Here is a 17,772-nt window from a genome sequence, read left to right as displayed (position 1 = left end):
AAATTTCAGCTGGTTGTTTTTTTTGCGCCACAGCCTTGATTTATTTCGAATCACATTGTTGGAGGTAGCTTAAACGCAAAAAGGACAAACTGAAGAACAGGTACAATAAACATTCAATCAGAGAGGTCAGAAGAAGCTGATTGATTTTATACTGCATGTTACCACACTAATCTTGAAAGCAAATGGACCGTATACAATTACTGCAGCCATTTCTGGCCCAGAGGTCAGGACCCCTCAAAGCCTCCCATTGACTTTAGGGTGCCATGAAAAGATGTCTTCACTTCATGGCTGCCACTCCTAAGACCAACTGGTGACATGTTCAGTACAACAACAACAACAAAAAGTCACAAATGTATTAATTGTACATTGCTCAAGCGTCACATTTATTTCTCAATTACAAAACAGATCAAATGTCTACTATACAGCAAGCACCATGTTTACCGCTACAGATGCAACATAATTAATAAAATTAAAAAAACCTCTACAAGTAGAAACCAATGACTGAGAAGAATATTTTTTTATTTTACCTATTAATATTCAACATAATCAACAAATGTACTTCGCTTAACAGATTGTAAGAGTCACACAATGATGCCTCATTTCTTTAAATTGACCAAATCTATAAATTTACCACTCCAGTTCCATCCATTTTTGTTGTTTTTGAATCCACTGTAAACAAAGTCTCATCATACAACACAAATGTCCAAAACAATATGCTAATACCGCATTTCCTCAAATTGTGGTCTCCCCTCTAATTAACAATGCTTCAATAAACAGCCGAGACACAGTCTTTCAATAAATCACTTGGTGCATTGGCCCACTTGAACAAATCAACACCAAACTTCATAGAAACACCTTCTTTTGTACCCTCAGAACAAACCCATCCAAAAAAAATCTAGGCAGCTATTTTGTCTACCATTTACATCTATGGACAATTTAGAGTTTTCAATGAACCTAATATGCAAGTTTTGGTGGAAGCCAGAGAAAACCCATGCAAGATGAGAAGCAGACATGCTGACCACTAAACTGAATTAACTTGTTATTCAGTTGTGCCTGGGACTGAAGTTGAAGTCACAAGACACCCCAGGCCGCTATTTGACGAAATACAGTAAATGTTTTGTGATCTCTACAGAATCAACCTTTACTAAAGCCCCATCGCTCAAGATTTGAGCGCACCAGTTACCAAAGAAGCAAAGCAAACCAGCAGTGTTGATAATCTTCCCTTTGATAATTCACTCGGCCATATACCTCCATCCAGGAGCGTCTTTAATGGCGAGCTGCGTCCTAGCCGTTAAGTCTCTGCGTGACCACCTCCCTGTACATGATCGAGATATAGACAAAGAGGAGGAGGATGACGAAGAAGTCGTCCATGAATCCCAGCAGGCCGAAAAGTGCCTCGGGGAGGATGTCTAGAGGTGAGGCCAGGTAGGTGAGGGCTCCGACGAGGCAAAGAATAATTCGAATTCGGAACATCCAGAAGAGGCCGCCCATGGAGAACATCTCTCTGAAAGCGTGGCGAAGGAGCGTGGGGACATCTCGTAGCCTGTCCATTACCTAAGAGAAATGAAGGGAAAAGATGATTATACACAACATAAAAGTCATGGGATTGACTTAAAATCATTTTCTATTAAGTTCTTATAAATTAATAGTCACATTAGTTACCGGGTAACTTATCACTTATCATATGTGTTTTTACTCTGGGGGTCATTCAATAAAGGACTGCTAAATAGAAAGTCTAAATACCAGTCATTTAAATACAGTAAAACCACTAAAGTTAAACACAGTCTATTTTGGTATGCTGGTTGACCTCCAAATTGTTAAGATTTAACACTCCCTCCCACCCCAAATAAAATTTTACTTTACTAATTACAAAGGGTTCGGTGATTACACATACGTAACTTGCGGGGTTCAGTACCTCCAATAAAGTAAAAAAACACTAGATTAGTGTATAGAGTGGGTGTAGCTCCTGCAGCCTCACTGTGCATTTTTGCTAAAGAACCTGAAACTCACAGATCTCGGCTGGCCTGAGAAGCGACGGTTGTAATCGTTGATGTCTCTTAAGATGAGCTGAGGTTCTGCCTCGCCATCCAGGACCCTCTGAGGAGCGGCCTGCTCATTGAACAGCGGGAACAGCAATGTTACCTGGAAACGGAGAAGAAAAAAGTATATAAATGTAGCTTGTTCGAAGAAAATCCAAGTTAATTAAAAAGCATTCCAACAAAGAAATAGATGTGTCAAGTCTCACCATTTGTCTGCATATGGGACAGTTAATGGCACCCAACCAGCTGCCATACCTCCAGTAGGCTATAATACAGGAACCTGCATGGGGTCAGGGGAAATTTGCATTAAACAACAGTTTAATAGCTTCTGTTCTTTTAGTCCCTCTACCCGGGTAAAAACAACTAAGCCAATTTCCACTAAACTTAGCAGGCTAATGGAGTAGGGACCAAATAGCAGCCCAATAAATTCTGAGAGATTGCATGTAGAATATTTATTCATATTTTTAAAGTATGAATTTCAACTCAATTAAGACATTTAATCCAAACAATCATCTTAACCATCCATCCATCCATCCATTTTCTGAGCCGCTTCTCCTCACTAGGGTCGTGGGCGCGCTGGAGCCTATCCCAGCTGTCATCGGGCAGGAGGCGGGGTACACCCTGAACTGGTTGCCAGCCAATCGCAGGGCCCATTCAAACAAACAACCGTTCGCACTCACAGTCACACCTATGGGCAATTTAGAATCTCCAATTAATGCATGTTTTTGGGATGTGGGAGGAAACCGGAGTGCCCGGAGAAAACCCACGCAGGCACGGGGAGAACATGCAAACTCCACACAGGCGGGGCCGGGGAATGAACCCGGGTCCTCAGAACTGTGAGGCTGACGCTCTAACCAGTCGGCCACCGTGCCGCCATCTTAACTAATATAAGAGAAACAAAGCATGTAACCTTAATAATTGCTGAAGTGACAAGATTGGTCAAAGTTGTTCCATTTTTTTTTTTCAGTATATTAGTTTTCCAGGTTAATACAATATCCTTACCACAGAAAAGATGACCACAGTTGGTCTCAACAGGTAGAACAGCTTGTTGTAAACACACAGGGCAAGACATGTCTCTATAATACTGCTGCCTGGCTTCTGGCTGGGGATTTTCCTCCTGGGTTACATTAAAATTAAAACATGTAATGATCCACAGTCCCATAATACAGATGACCTACAATTATGTGCGACATATTATACCAGTGAAATGTGTGCTGATAGTTTTCAGTGCTAAAAATATAGAGCCAGCACAAGTTGCATTATCCAACAACTATTATGACTGATAGTTGTTTTTTCTTTATGCAATTTTAAAGTTTCCTCTTTTATATACTGATGCAGATACCATTTTTACTACATTTGCCTCCATACCTGCTCTGTTTGTAGCTGCTGGCGGACAGCTCGAACATGCTCCTGATTCTCAGGATGAATATTGTGCTGTTGCTCCTCTCTGAAATATCAATATGTATATAGGATGTAGTCAACATAAACAACTGAGTATTGTGATGTCAGGTAATGCAACAGACTTGTTATATCTTTTCTTTTTATTACTTCCTTACCTACACAGTAGAGTGAGGATGCCTGCCAGGAAGGTGATGGTGAGCACCACAACAAACAGAACCTGGTTGCTGACACCTTCTATAAACGTGTCTTCATCTTGGATGAGATAGTCCACGTCCCCACACTGGTTGTCCTCCATAACCCACACTCATAACCCACTCATTACCTCCATTACTAAAGTGAAAAAAAAGAAATATCGTACAACTGCATACCAACATGAACATGGACGTAGCACATGACAAAGTTTCATTTTCAGTACTAGCTAAATCCTATTGGCAAGTAGGAATGGTTACAACAGTTACGATATCTGCAATTTAGTCGGCATATTTAACGAACCCCGTTGGTATTCTACTCACCTTTTTGTTCCACTGCAATAAATTATCTCAGGAGTCTATCTTTAAAGACGTTACTTTCTGAGTTTATTAGACATTTTCCACCAGTAAATGCGGTCTGCCATGACGTAAGCGTTACTGCTATCGTGGCTAAGCTTAGCCAAAGTCCTCGTAGACAAAAATAGTTTACATTTAGTGAAATTGGTTTTGTGTTAGCGTAAAGAACCCGTGAGTTGCTAGCTACTACTGGCTACTACCTACAAGCGTCTTGAATCCTACCGGAGATGTTCTGAGAAAAAGATTTCCACAGCGATGACACGACGCAGAGTAAATGAGGTAATCGCATCGCGACGTTTTTAAAGCCCGTTGTTATTATTATTTTTTTTTTTTCAAGTTTGAAGGTGATCCTCGGTATTTTTGACATAGTGTAAAATTCTTTGTTCGTCTTCTATGGCAATTTTCCTTTTGAGGTCTGGGTTTTAAGAACGTTTGTGTGTAGCAGTATTTTATTTTAGCTATTGATAAGGTTAGGTTTAGCACATTGGAATGATAAAAAAAAACATTTCCCCCACGTATCCGTTCATGGCCGCTCTGCTGTCTGTGTTTTACACATTTCCCAAGTATATAATCTTATTCTGAGAACATCTCTGGTCATAGCTGGGGCGTTGTTAGTTCACCGCTTTTAACGCTAGATGGCGATAGTTTGCCTCAACAACAAAAGGAATTTCGCCAAACGGTCGCGAAGAAGTACCCACACGACCCGGCTTGTGGTTGTTACAGAAAATGTTGTCTTCTCTGACAGGGAGCTAATTTTACAACAACAAACACATTTCTTGATTTGTGGAAAAAATGCCTCGTTATGCTCAGATAGTTATGGGCCCTGCGGGTAGTGGTAAGGTAAGTGGTCCGACGATTCTTGGTTTAAGACACATAGTCGATATGGTATCATAGCTTAGCTTGTTAGCTCTTTAGCTAACAACAATCTTTGTTCTCGATCCTTATGACACGTGCTTTACTTGTTTTGTTTGACTTTGCAGAGCACCTACTGCGCTACGATGATCCAACATTTTGAGTCATTGAACCGTTCTGTTCAAGTGGTCAATCTGGATCCTGCAGCTGAGCATTTTGACTACCCTGTTATGGCAGGTCAGTGAGTGATTTTAGTAGTTCACATAGGGTGCCAGCATCCAGTGTACTGTAGTCGTTTAAGACTTAGTTTGATCACAATAATTGTCCATATGTAGACAAAATAGCACACATCACTGCTAAGGAAAGGAAACATTGCTCAAAGCTTCATTTGCTTCTTAGACATCTGGTTTCCAAAACGTTTTCAGCACAAGACCCCATATTACAGTTCTTTCCTCTGCGGTATCCAAAGTATAATGTATTGTTGAGTAATTGACAATTACTGTACATAGACCTATGATAAAGAACAGAATACATAATTTTTCCAGGTGATAAAACAATGGTTACATTTTCTGTGTCCTTGCATGATGCTGCCTTTTTTTCCTTTTTTATTTCCTGTGTTCAGTATCGTTCCTGAAAACGTTGCACATTTCCCCATTGTGCGACTAAGAAAGGTTATCCAATTTAATCTTATGTTCTCAGACATCCGTGAACTCATTCAGGTGGACGACGTGATGGAGGATCAATCTCTCAGGTTTGGCCCCAACGGCGGTCTGGTCTTCTGCATGGAATACTTTGCCAACAACTTCGACTGGCTGGAAGAAGCCCTGGGTCACGTCGAGGATGACTACATCCTGTTTGACTGCCCAGGTGAATGTTGCCCTACGCCATTTGGATTAAAGAAGACATGCTACATTACATTTTTTTCTTTTTTTACAATTTAAAATGATTCCTAGATGTCTTAAATAAAAGTTAACGGACCTTGGTTGGTCAAAATACAGAAATAATTGGAGGTTTTGGAAAATACACAAAGAATTAGTTGGTTTTGGGTGGTCAGTTCAGTCCCATTCAGATGACCCAATGCTCACCCCTCCTGCAGAATAAATCATCCATTACTATGGTGACCGGAGGTGGAGCAATGGTGTTGCTAGTTGTTCTCAAACATCCCAGAGTCTAAAGAGAAAAGCAAGCCTTCTTAAGAGAAAGCAAAAGCTTCATTTGTATTTTCACTTCATCTCCAAGCCTCCAAATTACACGGGCCAATTGTGTGGATCCATGCGCATGCAGCAGACACATTGCCAAACACAAATACTCTCTGCCCCAACATTGACAACTTTGCTTGTTATTGGACACAAATGCTGTTAACGTTTCTAGCAAATGGTAATCCGCTCTGGGCAGTCTGTGTATGTGGTTATTATGTAAATTTGTCACATTGTTTCATCATAGACCAGCAAGATACAGAAGAAAAGCAATTTAAATAGAACATTTTCCATATTATGTCAGCTTTTAAGATCAACTGCTTTGCCTTTTCCAGGTCAGATTGAGCTGTATACTCACCTCCCCGTCATGAGGCAGCTGGTGGAACAGCTCCAGCAGTGGGAGTTTCGAGTGTGTGGAGTCTTTCTGGTCGATTCCCAGTTCATGGTGGAGTCTTTTAAGGTTGCATTTTAGTCTTCATATCTTACACCCCATTTTTATATGCTTTTAATGTGACGTGATTAATACGTGAAATTAATTCCCCTTTCTATGACTGCAGTTTATCTCAGGAGTCATGGTGGCCCTGAGTGCCATGGTGTCGTTGGAGATTTCACAAATAAACATCATGACGAAAATGGATCTGCTCAGTCCCAAAGCCAAAAAAGAACTTGAACAGTAAACTGTAGTTTTTGCTTTCCTGACACTATTTTCTCATATAGGGTGCCGGGTGTCTTATTTTGGCGGAGGCCTTCATTTGTTTCTGGGTTGATGGTAGTATATACATAAGACAATGGAATGGGGAGACTACCTTATTTTCACGACCATAAGACGCACCGTATTAAAATGTGCAGTGTCAGTTACGGGGTCCATTTCTGTATTTAACACATACATAAGGTGCACCGTATTATTGGGCGCAGGCATGGTAAAACACATGCTAGCTTAAAACATACGGTAGCATGAATGCACGTTAAAACAATGTTTTTAAAAAGGCAGCGGGAGCAAAACTGAGTTTGGTTGTACTTTATTGAAGTATTTAACAATGCACTCACGTTATTTTTTTATCAATCCTCATCCACAAATCCATCAAAGTCCTCATCTTCTGTATCCAAAATGAACAGCTGGGCAAGTTCTCCATCAAACACGCCAGGTTCCCTCTCGTCATTGTCGGAGTCAGTCTCGTTGCCGTGCGGCTCCTCAGAAATGATGCCGGCTTTTACGAAAGCTCGAACAACAGTGCAAGCAGACACGTTAGCCCAAGCACCCACAATCCATTCACAAATTGTGGCGTAACTCGCCCAACGCTGCCTCCTAGTCTTTGTAAAGCTGTGTTCCCCATCTGTCATCCATGGCTCCCACGCCGCTCGCAACTTCACTTTGAACGCCCTGTTTAGACCGATGTCCAGCAGTTCGTCAAGCCTTCCGGAATGATGGCAAGCTCTGAGTTATTACACTCGGTTGCATGGGGACTGTAGAGATGCTTCTCTCGGCTGTTCTTTGCTCATTAATCCATTGCTCGAGTTGGTCTTCCAACTCGGGCCACCTCGCCTTGTTTCCGCGTTTTGTTTTTCTTTTTTTTCCTGCGGAAACTCAGCTTCGTCTTCTTGACTTGGCGAAGTTCGTTTTCCTTCCTCCACTTGTGAACCATGGATTTGTTGATCTTGAATTGACTCGCGGCTGCTCGATTCCCATGTTCCTCCGCGTAACTAATAGCTTGCAGTTTAAACTGTGCTTCGTAACCGTGTCACTTCGTAGGTGCCATTTTCGGGGGTCCTTAGCCAAACCGATGCACATACCCGAACTATATACCTACTTGGGGCGTGCCTTTAGCGTCCTCCTTCACGCGCACCCTTCCTCCTTTACGTCTGCATGCTGTCCTCAGTCACATCCACCTTCCTCTATATAAGCAGCGTGTCGGCAGGAAATGCTCCCAGTCAGTCAAGCGGAGCGCTTATTAAAGTCACACAACAACATTTTCAGATTTTGGAACTCGGTGCACACACAAAGCGCGCAACATTATAAGGCGCCCCGTCCATTTTGGAGAAAATGTAAGACTTTTAAGTGCACCTTATGGTTGTGAAAATACGGTAAGTTGTCCTGGGAACTACGTGCCTTTGGAGGCAGTATCAGAGCCGTAACAGAGGTTGGCGGGTGCCTGTATGGATGGGAATTGTAATGCCGGGATACTGGGAGAGGGGTGTGAAGTTTTAACACCTGACTTTCACTTCTCCTGCCCCATTTTGTTGAAAGCAACTGTCTGACATATTTTATGTGGCACACCAGACACCAGCACAGATGAGCATATAAGTGGAGCATATATTTGAAAAGGGGTGTTTAGTTTTGTACTGTCACGGCGACACACCCAGCAATTATTTGAGTCATACTGTATTACAGTGGAGCCCACTATTTGAAATAGTGTATTTCCTTGTTGTAGTTTAAACCCCACTAAGCAGAAGTAGTCAATTATTGTTTATATACTGCGTGTGTGTGTGTGCGTGTGTGTGTGTGTGTGTGTAAGGTATCTTGATCCTGATATGTACTCCATGATGGGGGACAACTCTGACACCATCAGAAGTAAAAAGTTCAAGAAGCTGACAAAAGCTATTTGTGAACTGGTAAGAGCAGTTGATCTGATACTTTGTTTTTACTGGAATTATTAATTGCCATAATTAGGATTGTTGTGTGTGTTGGTGGCACACAAGCATCTGCTTAAGAAATTGGGTTACACTAAGTATCCCTCATTTGGAATGGAATCCAACCAATCAGCTGATCTTATCCCAAGAGGATGCACTGTAGTTGTTTTTGAAACTTTTCTGTTTGTGTTTACAGATTGATGACTACAGTTTGGTGAGATTTATGCCATTTGACCGCACCGATGAGGAGGGTATCAACATAGTGCTTCAACATATTGACGTCTCCATACAGTACGGAGAGGATCTGGAAGTCAAAGAGCCAAAGGTAACAAGCATAATTCCTTTAGGGGGAGTCTTTGGTTTACGATAGAATTCTGTTTGTGTGGTGGTGATGTAACGCAAATCATTGCGCTGGTCGGAACAGGCAGTAGTCTGTCACTAACTTACCCTAACACAAGAGTGAAGTCATAATTACGTAAAATATTTTTTTATGACAAACAGTTTTAGGCCATAAATAAAAACAAATAAAAAACAGTAGGCTCTGTACGGTGGTAATTGAGCATACCTTCTTGTGACATGTTACTTGTAGTTTTACGCAGCTCAACAAGTTAGCTCATTGTGCAACGTTTGTAACTTGCAAAATGTCATAATTACAACAAATATTTGTATAAAAACACTCAAATGAGTCAATAATCAAATGGAAAACAGTAGGTACAGCAGTGGTGCTTGAGCATCGTTTCTCGTGTCGCATGACAACAAATTCTTACGCCGTGCCCCGTTCACGTCCTTGAAATGTCTTCCATCGGGACCATCATAAACTGAGGACCACCTGTATGTTTAATTGTGATTAAGTAGGCATTCACTTTTACCATTCTTTCCTCTTTTCCAGGAAACTGACGAAGACCCTGGCGACACTAATTATGATGATTTTTTTCAAGGCCAAGTAGAAAGCTGAGAAATGTCATTTTAGGACTTCATGACTTCCACTCGAGCTCCCTAAAAGGCAAATTAAGAACCAGGAAATGATCTACAAAGAGCCTCAATGACTAAGGGACTTTGTTTTGTCGTTGCCTTTTGTTATTTATCCTGTTTGGTTTCATTATAAATGTTGACGTTTTGTTCAAAAAACGGTGTAAATATTATATTTTAATAATAATAAAAATACCCAAACTTCACCTTTTGCTGTCTTGAGTAACTAAGCGTTTTTGGCACCTCCTTGCGACCATCTTGCAGAATGCCGTGTGGCCGACTGGCCTCTTCCTGTTTTAACAGAAGGGTGGGACAGGCGGAAGCAGCATCTTACGGTGCTAAGATTTTGTCGCTGAGCAGTTGAATTGATCATTCTTAACTCAATATGCCGGTAAGTGCATTTCACGATGTCTTTAGGTGAGTCCAAGCTTTAGTAGTTAACGGAAAATGTACCAACAGATGGGACGCGTTGTCGAGCGTGCTAGCTTTGATGTTAGCATCGTTGGCTAACACGATTAGCATTCGCTTCTAAAAAGAAATGTCTTGGAACAGTTTCAGTCAGCCTCTACCGATATTGTGCGTAACGTTTAGTGCTGCCCGTGGAAAAGTCACACAGCTACTCGTGTGACGTCCACGGGTATTGCTAGCAGCAGCCGCCGCTGTGAGTTAGAATAGAATACAGTTTAAGTCAGCAGCTGTATTAAATCTTTCTTGTCAGGCGTATCACTCAACCATGCAGGAGGAGAACACCAGGACGGTGGGGAACATGGCTTTACTGCCCCTTAAAACACAGTTTAAGGGGCCGGCTAGAGGAGACGGTGAGTGTACTCGCCCTTTACCCTGCCTTGAATCATGTTGTCTTTGCTGTTCATTTTCTGCTTCTCCAAATAATTGAATGGTGTGTGGGCAACTTCCTGTATAGTTTCGGAATAATGTTTCTATAACCTATATAGTTCGTATATTTATGGATGTACGCATCTATGAAGATTAGGAACATTAAATAAGCGATGTGCGGTGAGGTTCAGGGCTGGTGAGGCACTGACTGTCAAATTATACATTGATGACCAAACTAAGTGGCTTATTTGCCATTAAATTGGCAGCCTGAAATTAAAAACTGGTAAACTGGAATTTTCTGACCTGATGTTTGAAGCTTATCTTAAAGCTCCGGTGCTGGTCTTCCTTTATTTAGTCCTGTTTTGGTTGGTACTCCAGTTTTGAGACATTTAAGGTTTTAATGCATCTTCTAGAGGTGTCACAATTATTCAATCAAATTAATCAACTATTTTAATGATTACTCGTTGAGAGGCAATGTTTAACATCCTGTATTTTTGGCTATTTAGACCTCCATAGTGACTCTCTAACATGGACGTAGTATAAAAGTGTAAATTTCATTAAAAAAATAAGAAAAAACACCTTGGTTTTGTCATACGAATGTCCAGAAAAGGCCCCTCTGTCAGCTACTTCTGCTTGACCCAGTTTTGTATCTTCTTTGTCCATATTTGGCAAAGACCGCCCCCTTTCCTCTGATCGGTTGCTTCTGTGTAGAAGATCAACTTGTGAGAGCACTTGTTACGTTGACAGCGCTGGCTTAGGAGCGGAAAGGGAAGGCGGAGATCTTTGCTAGTGACGTAGATGAACTTGAGAAATTCGAATGACATGATTTCAGGCTTCTCGGCAGAGAAATGTGTGCAACTCAGGAACGCGTGGATTTTATTTCAGATTTCACATGTTTACTAGGCACCATAAAGACAATATTACATCCCAAATACTAGAAAAAGTTGCTTTGGCAAAATATGTCCCCTTTAAAATTGTCCAAATCCTCTGATCTCAACCTCTCAACTGTAAATGTTCTGTGATTTCTGTAGTCCTCCGTGAAAGCAGACTATCTTTTGCGTTTAATCAAAAGACATTTGCAAACATCCTTTTACATTACCGTTTCCCTATTTTCTGACTTCTTATGGACTAAACCAGTAACTGAATCATAATCAATTTATCAATCAAAAAGCCGTAAACGATTGACTTGAGTTCATTTATCCATACATTTAATGACTGTTGAGAATCTTCTCAAAACTCACATTAAACCATTCTTGAAAAAATGTTTTCATTGCAAGCCCTCCCCCCATGATTTAGAAAGGTAGTGCTTGTTTAGCAGCCTGTTTTTGTTCGTTTCAGGCATCGATTCTGACATTATTGACGAGGCTATCTACTACTTCAAGGCTAATGTTTTCTTCAAGAACTACGAGATCAAGGTGAGACAGCAGAATGCAGTTTCCTCACATTTTAAACCATCAGACAATGTTTAAGGGGAAAAAAATCTGGTTTTGACTTCGTATATGCATGACGTGTTGAAGTAGCTGTGCACTGCATTCCTTTACATGCCCCAGCTTGCTTCCTCTCATTGCCCAGAGTGGAAGTTTAGAACTGTTTGGAATTGCACTATTGTATGTATTAAATAAACATGTCTTTAGTGCTTAACGTGTTTGTTTTATTCTTTCAGAATGAGGCAGACAGGACGCTGATCTACATCACACTCTATATTTCTGAGTGTCTAAAGAAGCTGCAAAAGGTAAATGATAACCTGCACTGACCGGCCACAACATTATGACCACCAGCACGACGACATGAGCGCTAATACAAGAGCGCTAGCTATAATTCTGCCTTTTACAAAGACAGTAATGATCGGTTTTGATGATGGGTATTTAAAGTGTATTATTATTGTGGTTTTAGTTTGCGGTCTGTAAAACTGTACTGCATTCTGAGAGCTGTTTCTAATATTTTGGTTGCCTCAGTTAGCTCCAGTACTGTTTCTATACAATTTGTCCTCATTCTTGATTCTTCTTCATTGTAGTTTTACGCCACAGCAAACTACAGCCACGTACAAAAAAAAAACACTTATTGGCAGGTTATCCCCGCATATTCAAGATATGTTGGGTTTAAATAAATGAAATTGTGATGAGCATCTAACCGCATATTTTCTCCATTTACGGACCAGCCTGTCCCTATCCCTGCAAGTAGCAGGGGTCCACTGTACTTTTATTTTGGGATAAATAAAAGTTGGGTGGAACTTTTACCATCCTAAAACTGTGCGGGCAATTTCTTCGGTAGCAGTTTTTTAATACAATCAGTGGCATTCTTAACTGGCACACAAGTGTGAAAATATGTTAATGCAGAAGAACTCAGGATTTCTCTGCAACAAAGTTTTTTTTATTTTTTATTTTATTGCTCAGTCTGTGTGCCATTACGGACACTTAAGGGGAACAAGACCTCAAGTATTTTTTTAACAGTGTCCTAATGTAATATTCTTGATAATGTAGCATGTTTACGTGTTGCTCTTTACAGTGCAGCTCCAGGGGCCAAGGGGAGAAAGAGATGTACACACTTGGCATCACCAAATTTCCCATTCCCGGTGAGCCCGGCTTCCCGCTCAACGCGATGTACGCCAAGCCCACCAACCGGCAGGAGGAAGGTGAGACGGTGGTCAAAAGAGCATTCAAGAAACCAACAATAGAGGGCCGACAGTACAGTTTAGTCTACGCTGTGATTTGGTGATATCATGTGCCTAAAAGAGGATCCAGAATAAGAACATTTCCAACAAAGATACACTGTTGTCGATGTTCTCCACCCTTGTCCAGACACGATGAGGTTGTACCTCCAGCAGATCAGGCAGGAGACAGGGTTGAGGTTATGTGACCGTGTGTTCGACCCCCAGACAGACAAACCCAGTAAGGTGAGTCCACTTTGTACACACGCAAGGAAATCCAAAATTTACAGGACACGCATTTGTGGAACAATTGTTCTGGATTGATTTTATATATAGTGGCACCTTGATTTAGGAATTTAATTCATCCTGTGACTAAGCTCATAACTGAATTTACCCATATATCAAATTGTGAGTGAGATGCGGAATGTTAGGTGGATGTTGTGGCATCGTCTACCATCTCCTAGCGGCACTGTATGTGAAGTTTGCTTGTACCTTAACAAAATAAACAAAAAATCTAATGAGCAAGTTAAAGTACATTCTTTATGATTGGGGGTGTGTGTGTTAAAAGTACCTTGTCTACCTATGGTTGATTGATTGGACTAGTATTTAGCTTAGTCAAGCAGCCCAGCATTCATGTTCTAAATGTATTTCATCGCTCCGATTGTATTATTTGGTGCACACAACTTTCCTGCTTGTTTTTTTTTTCTTTCAAGTGGTGGATGTGTTTCGTCAAGAAGCAGTTCATGAACAAGAGTCTGTCTGCTCCAGGACAGTAAACAGGCAGCATGCAGTGTTTTCATCTGTGCCTGCCAGTTGGGCACTCTATTTCTTAAGGTTGGATTTGTGCTTTTTTGTGGTGCAATTTTATACGCTTTGAGTTGATACGGATATGTTCTTAAAAGTGAACGTTAAATTGAGCTGGTGCTTAATTCAATAAAGCAATTATGGATGTGGGACAATGTTGTTCTGTGTTCTTACTGCGTGTGCTCTTAAATGTTTAAAGGAAGGTCACGTTTCCTATGACATCGTACAAGGCACTTTACTTTCATTCATTCATACACCAATGGGCGGTTGCTGCCATGCAAGATGCTGCCAGGCCCAAGGACACTTCGGAGCTGGGATTCAAACCAACCCTTCGGTCACTGGATGACCTGCTTTACCAACTGAGCCACAGCTGCCTGGATTTTCAGTAACATTACTAGAATTAATGGCAGATATTCTTTCAGTGATGGGTCAGCTTAAACATCTTTTAGTTTCGGGACTTGTTTACTAAATTTGTTCTCATCCCATGGGAACAGCAAAGAGCAAGGGATTAGCCTGGATTACAGTACCTCTTGCACGTTATTAGTGTGTAGCACTGTTTGATTTTTTTTCAAACCTTCAAAGCCTTCTACATTTTGAAACTGATGCGCATGTAAAAGCACTCAAATAAATTGTAAGCGAAATGGAACAAAAAAATCACTTTATTTCACATAGAACCACTACCTTCTCAAACATATCACCCAACTACTCTATTTATTAACACCACAGCAAAGATGGTAAAATAAACTTTATACACTATATTCTGATATGCCCTTTTGTTTTTCCACAACACAAACCTTCAGTTTTTACAAAAGGCACTGTAGGCTGTATGGCTCAGTGTGGCAGACGTAAACCTCACGTTCCACCCCAAAAAAAGCCCCAAAACCTCTTCACTGGTTCTCATTTCAAAATAAATAGGTAGATATATATAAAGAAAAACTAAGGTTTGAATTTGCTGCATGTATCGAAGGAAAAAAAATCAGATGGCATTTACAGATATGTTGTTACATCTGAAATCCGTAAACGTCTGTCATTGATGGGTCAATGCTGGTCCACCTCAGCAAGTTGTTAAATCCTCGATCTGAAACACAACAACCCAATCAAGCTTCAATGATTTGTGTGCCACTGAAGTCATGTTACAAGTTGTTGCACTTGCCTATGAGAAGTCAATCAAAAGCCATCTCTTGACTTTTCCGGACACAACGTGCAACCTTTTTCTTAAAAACACCCTTAGGATCATCACGCCACTCCTTCTGCAAGGCAACACGTACAAATGTGACCATTTGTGTATTCTAATGGAAGATGTCGGCATGGACACAGACTTACTGCTGCGTCGACGTTAGCGGGAGAGTCGCCGTTGGGGTCTGCTAACATGGAGATGACGCTGATCATTATGGTCTCCACGGTATGGATTGGCAACCACCGCTCCTCCGGCTTCTCGTAGCCATACTTGTCTTCTCCAGGCTCATGTAGGATGGATATGCATACGTCGCCATTTTTTGCAACTGCCCCCACAAAAAAATATATTTTTTACATTTATGTACAGCGGATCCTCAACATCTGAATACCCTAAAAAATAAAAAATAAATAAAACGCCTCAAAAGTTAGAGAATCTTACATCCTGTTTTGTGCGCATACGTGAGACGTCACGGACACATTCCGTCTCCTGGGGAAGTTGCATTTGTTTTTGTAATGTGAATGACTACATAAAGAGATTGGATTTAACAAAAAATCTAAATTAGGCATCAAGCCCCGCAGTGTGAACGTAACCCTAGATGATACTGACGCTCCAATTTATGAAACTGAACATGATGAGAGTAAGTTATTGTGGATAAAGGTGCAAGCAATATGATCCAAATCTAGAATGATCATTTGGTAAAATGTAAAAAAAAAAAACTGAGGAAAAACAATAAGTAAAAAAATCAAGCACCGGAAATATGTAAGCATTGCCATATAAATCACCAAGACATATACACCAGATTTTATTGCAGCTGTAAAATCTTAAATCACTCTCCTGTAAAATGACCAAAATGGAGTTAGCCCACTCTAATTCCCAGTGGCTTCACTATGACTTTACGTTGCGTTAGCGTTGGTTAGTAGACTATGACACCGTCTCTTACGTGGTCTCCCGGCACAAGATTCATGGCCTCAGAAGTATTTAACCAACAAATATTTACCGCAATTATGATTTCGCTACTGCGTTAGTGTAGGTTAGTGATCAACTATAGCGCGTCTTAATATGTTGGCTCGCGGCAAAAAAAGGCACGGTCGGTTCCCGCCGTACTGGTTTTTCAATTGATTGATCCTTTTTTTAAATGAAAGCATTTGCTGTATTTATGAATTTGCTACTGCGTTTGTGGAGGTTAGCATCAGAATAAAGCGTTTCGACTTGCATAGAAATTAGGTTTACGACAGAATGGAACTCCTAGAACTTAATGTACATAATTGTTTCAAAATACGGCTCTACACTGGTAACTTCTTTTTACACGTATGCTGGTTAAGAATCTTAACTAGATATAGTATGTTCTTTTTTAAGGCCCAATACCGATTATTAGCAGTCAAAGAGGCCAATAACCGATATTTGGAGCCGATTTTAATTTGCAGTTAAAGGGCAAATATTGCCATCAACATTTTGCCTCATACAAACTCCAATACTTAACTTTGTTTAAATGCCTTTAAGCATTTGTTAACTTTATTTTTTATTAAATCTTAGACAATAGACATTTGTTTAAAAATTCTAACAGATCTTAGACAACACACATTTGTTTTAAAATTCTAACAAAAAGTACAAGCAGTTCTCAGGCTCAGCAGCATGGCTTATAAAGTTCAAAGAAAACAAACAAATAAATAGTTCCCTTAAGTTTACCCAGTTTTAAATTGATTTCTTATTGTCTCTTCATTTTTCTATCATCCATCTCTCACCATTGGGGGAAAAAAAGACAGATGCCGATATGAGTCAAAATGCAGAATATCAGTGCCGAATCTTCACCCAAGTTTTGCATGAAGTGATGCATGTAGCCGATTGAAGTTGAAGAAAACAAACCGTTAGGATGCCAGATTTCGGTGATGAACTTCATTTTGGGAGGTCTTAAAGGATAATCCCGGGGAAAGGTTAAAGTGGCCTTGAAGAACCCTCCTTCACTACAAAATCCAAACATATCAGATCAAAAGTTATTAATTGATAAAAAAAAAAAACAACACTTTTCAACCCTTTAAATTCAAGCACCCATTGGTGCTTACCAGTGACTGGGTGAACTTCACTTACAATAGTGTGTCCTGGGGTCCAATGACGACCACTTCCCACTGAAAGATGTCATTGTCGTCCACAAGACCAGCCGAGAAGCCTTCCACGGGGTTCTTGTTCAAATCTGAAATGTCATATTCGTTTGCTGAGACGTGGGCCCGTATATTGTCAATATAATGGCGAATAACACGTAAACAGTATTGCTGAATACACGTGACAGCTTGGCATCGAATCCTTTTACTGGCCCTCGTGCAACAAAAAGAGAGCTTCATTTGCGAGCCGGTGATTGAGCAACAGCTACTAGCTCTTTCTATGGTAACACACTTTTAAGCCCAACTTTATCTCAACCGAACAAAATCCTAAACGTTCTAGTTCAACAGATCACAGAGCTGTGCCTCTTTGCTAACTCACCTGCTAATTGTTTACGTAGCAACAACGCCGACTGTCCCGTCATTATTATTTTTTTCTTTTTAAAATTAAAACTCCCCACTCTGCTATTTAACGAACTTCCTCTCAAACGGTGTCAGACAACAGACACCGAAAAATAAGACATTTGACAACAAACGCTAGGGACAACATCCACGTTTCTCCGTTCTCTAGTGACGTCGACCACACG

General features: G+C 40.7%; 4 protein-coding genes across 6 annotated transcripts; 2 read left to right on the top strand and 2 right to left on the bottom strand.

Moving 5' to 3' along the window:
* Window positions 1-355: 355 nt before the first annotated feature.
* Window positions 356-4,277, bottom strand: rnf170 (ring finger protein 170). 3 transcript variants are annotated; one of them, XM_061747781.1, is made up of 7 exons: window positions 3,953-4,277; window positions 3,596-3,770; window positions 3,408-3,486; window positions 3,042-3,156; window positions 2,246-2,319; window positions 2,011-2,142; window positions 356-1,554 (listed from the first exon to the last, which is right to left on the bottom strand). In XM_061747781.1, exons 2-7 carry the CDS (start codon window positions 3,733-3,735, stop codon window positions 1,285-1,287), a joined length of 810 nt encoding a protein of 269 aa, XP_061603765.1. In that variant the 5' UTR covers window positions 3,736-3,770; window positions 3,953-4,277; the 3' UTR covers window positions 356-1,284. The 3 variants fall into 3 exon arrangements, with proteins under 3 accessions (XP_061603765.1, XP_061603766.1, XP_061603767.1); XM_061747782.1 differs by having other exon boundaries at window positions 4,208-4,277; XM_061747783.1 differs by having other exon boundaries at window positions 4,190-4,252.
* Window positions 4,278-4,647: 370 nt separating this feature from the next.
* gpn3 (GPN-loop GTPase 3) lies at window positions 4,648-9,836 on the top strand. The gene is made up of 8 exons (XM_061747780.1): window positions 4,648-4,825; window positions 4,966-5,074; window positions 5,537-5,704; window positions 6,369-6,493; window positions 6,591-6,706; window positions 8,547-8,643; window positions 8,858-8,986; window positions 9,551-9,836. Exons 1-8 carry the CDS (start codon window positions 4,778-4,780, stop codon window positions 9,614-9,616), a joined length of 858 nt encoding a protein of 285 aa, XP_061603764.1. The 5' UTR covers window positions 4,648-4,777; the 3' UTR covers window positions 9,617-9,836.
* Window positions 9,837-9,881: 45 nt separating this feature from the next.
* Window positions 9,882-14,070, top strand: arpc3 (actin related protein 2/3 complex, subunit 3). The gene is made up of 7 exons (XM_061747784.1): window positions 9,882-10,021; window positions 10,349-10,448; window positions 11,803-11,879; window positions 12,128-12,196; window positions 12,970-13,096; window positions 13,263-13,357; window positions 13,825-14,070. Exons 1-7 carry the CDS (start codon window positions 10,016-10,018, stop codon window positions 13,885-13,887), a joined length of 537 nt encoding a protein of 178 aa, XP_061603768.1. The 5' UTR covers window positions 9,882-10,015; the 3' UTR covers window positions 13,888-14,070.
* A 486-nt stretch (window positions 14,071-14,556) lies between these two features.
* Window positions 14,557-17,766, bottom strand: LOC133465230 (ubiquitin-conjugating enzyme E2 G1-like). Its single transcript, XM_061747785.1, has 6 exons — window positions 17,568-17,766; window positions 17,178-17,280; window positions 16,956-17,053; window positions 15,239-15,417; window positions 15,069-15,165; window positions 14,557-14,993 (listed from the first exon to the last, which is right to left on the bottom strand). Exons 1-5 carry the CDS (start codon window positions 17,608-17,610, stop codon window positions 15,079-15,081), a joined length of 510 nt encoding a protein of 169 aa, XP_061603769.1. The 5' UTR covers window positions 17,611-17,766; the 3' UTR covers window positions 14,557-14,993; window positions 15,069-15,078.
* Window positions 17,767-17,772: the final 6 nt, after the last annotated feature.

The sequence above is a fragment of the Phyllopteryx taeniolatus genome, chromosome 15 (genome assembly GCF_024500385.1).
Source record: "Phyllopteryx taeniolatus isolate TA_2022b chromosome 15, UOR_Ptae_1.2, whole genome shotgun sequence".
NCBI classification, from domain to species: Eukaryota; Metazoa; Chordata; class Actinopteri; order Syngnathiformes; family Syngnathidae; genus Phyllopteryx; species Phyllopteryx taeniolatus.
Note: the sequence above shows the minus strand (reverse complement) of the source record. Positions and strands in the feature narration are given on the sequence as shown.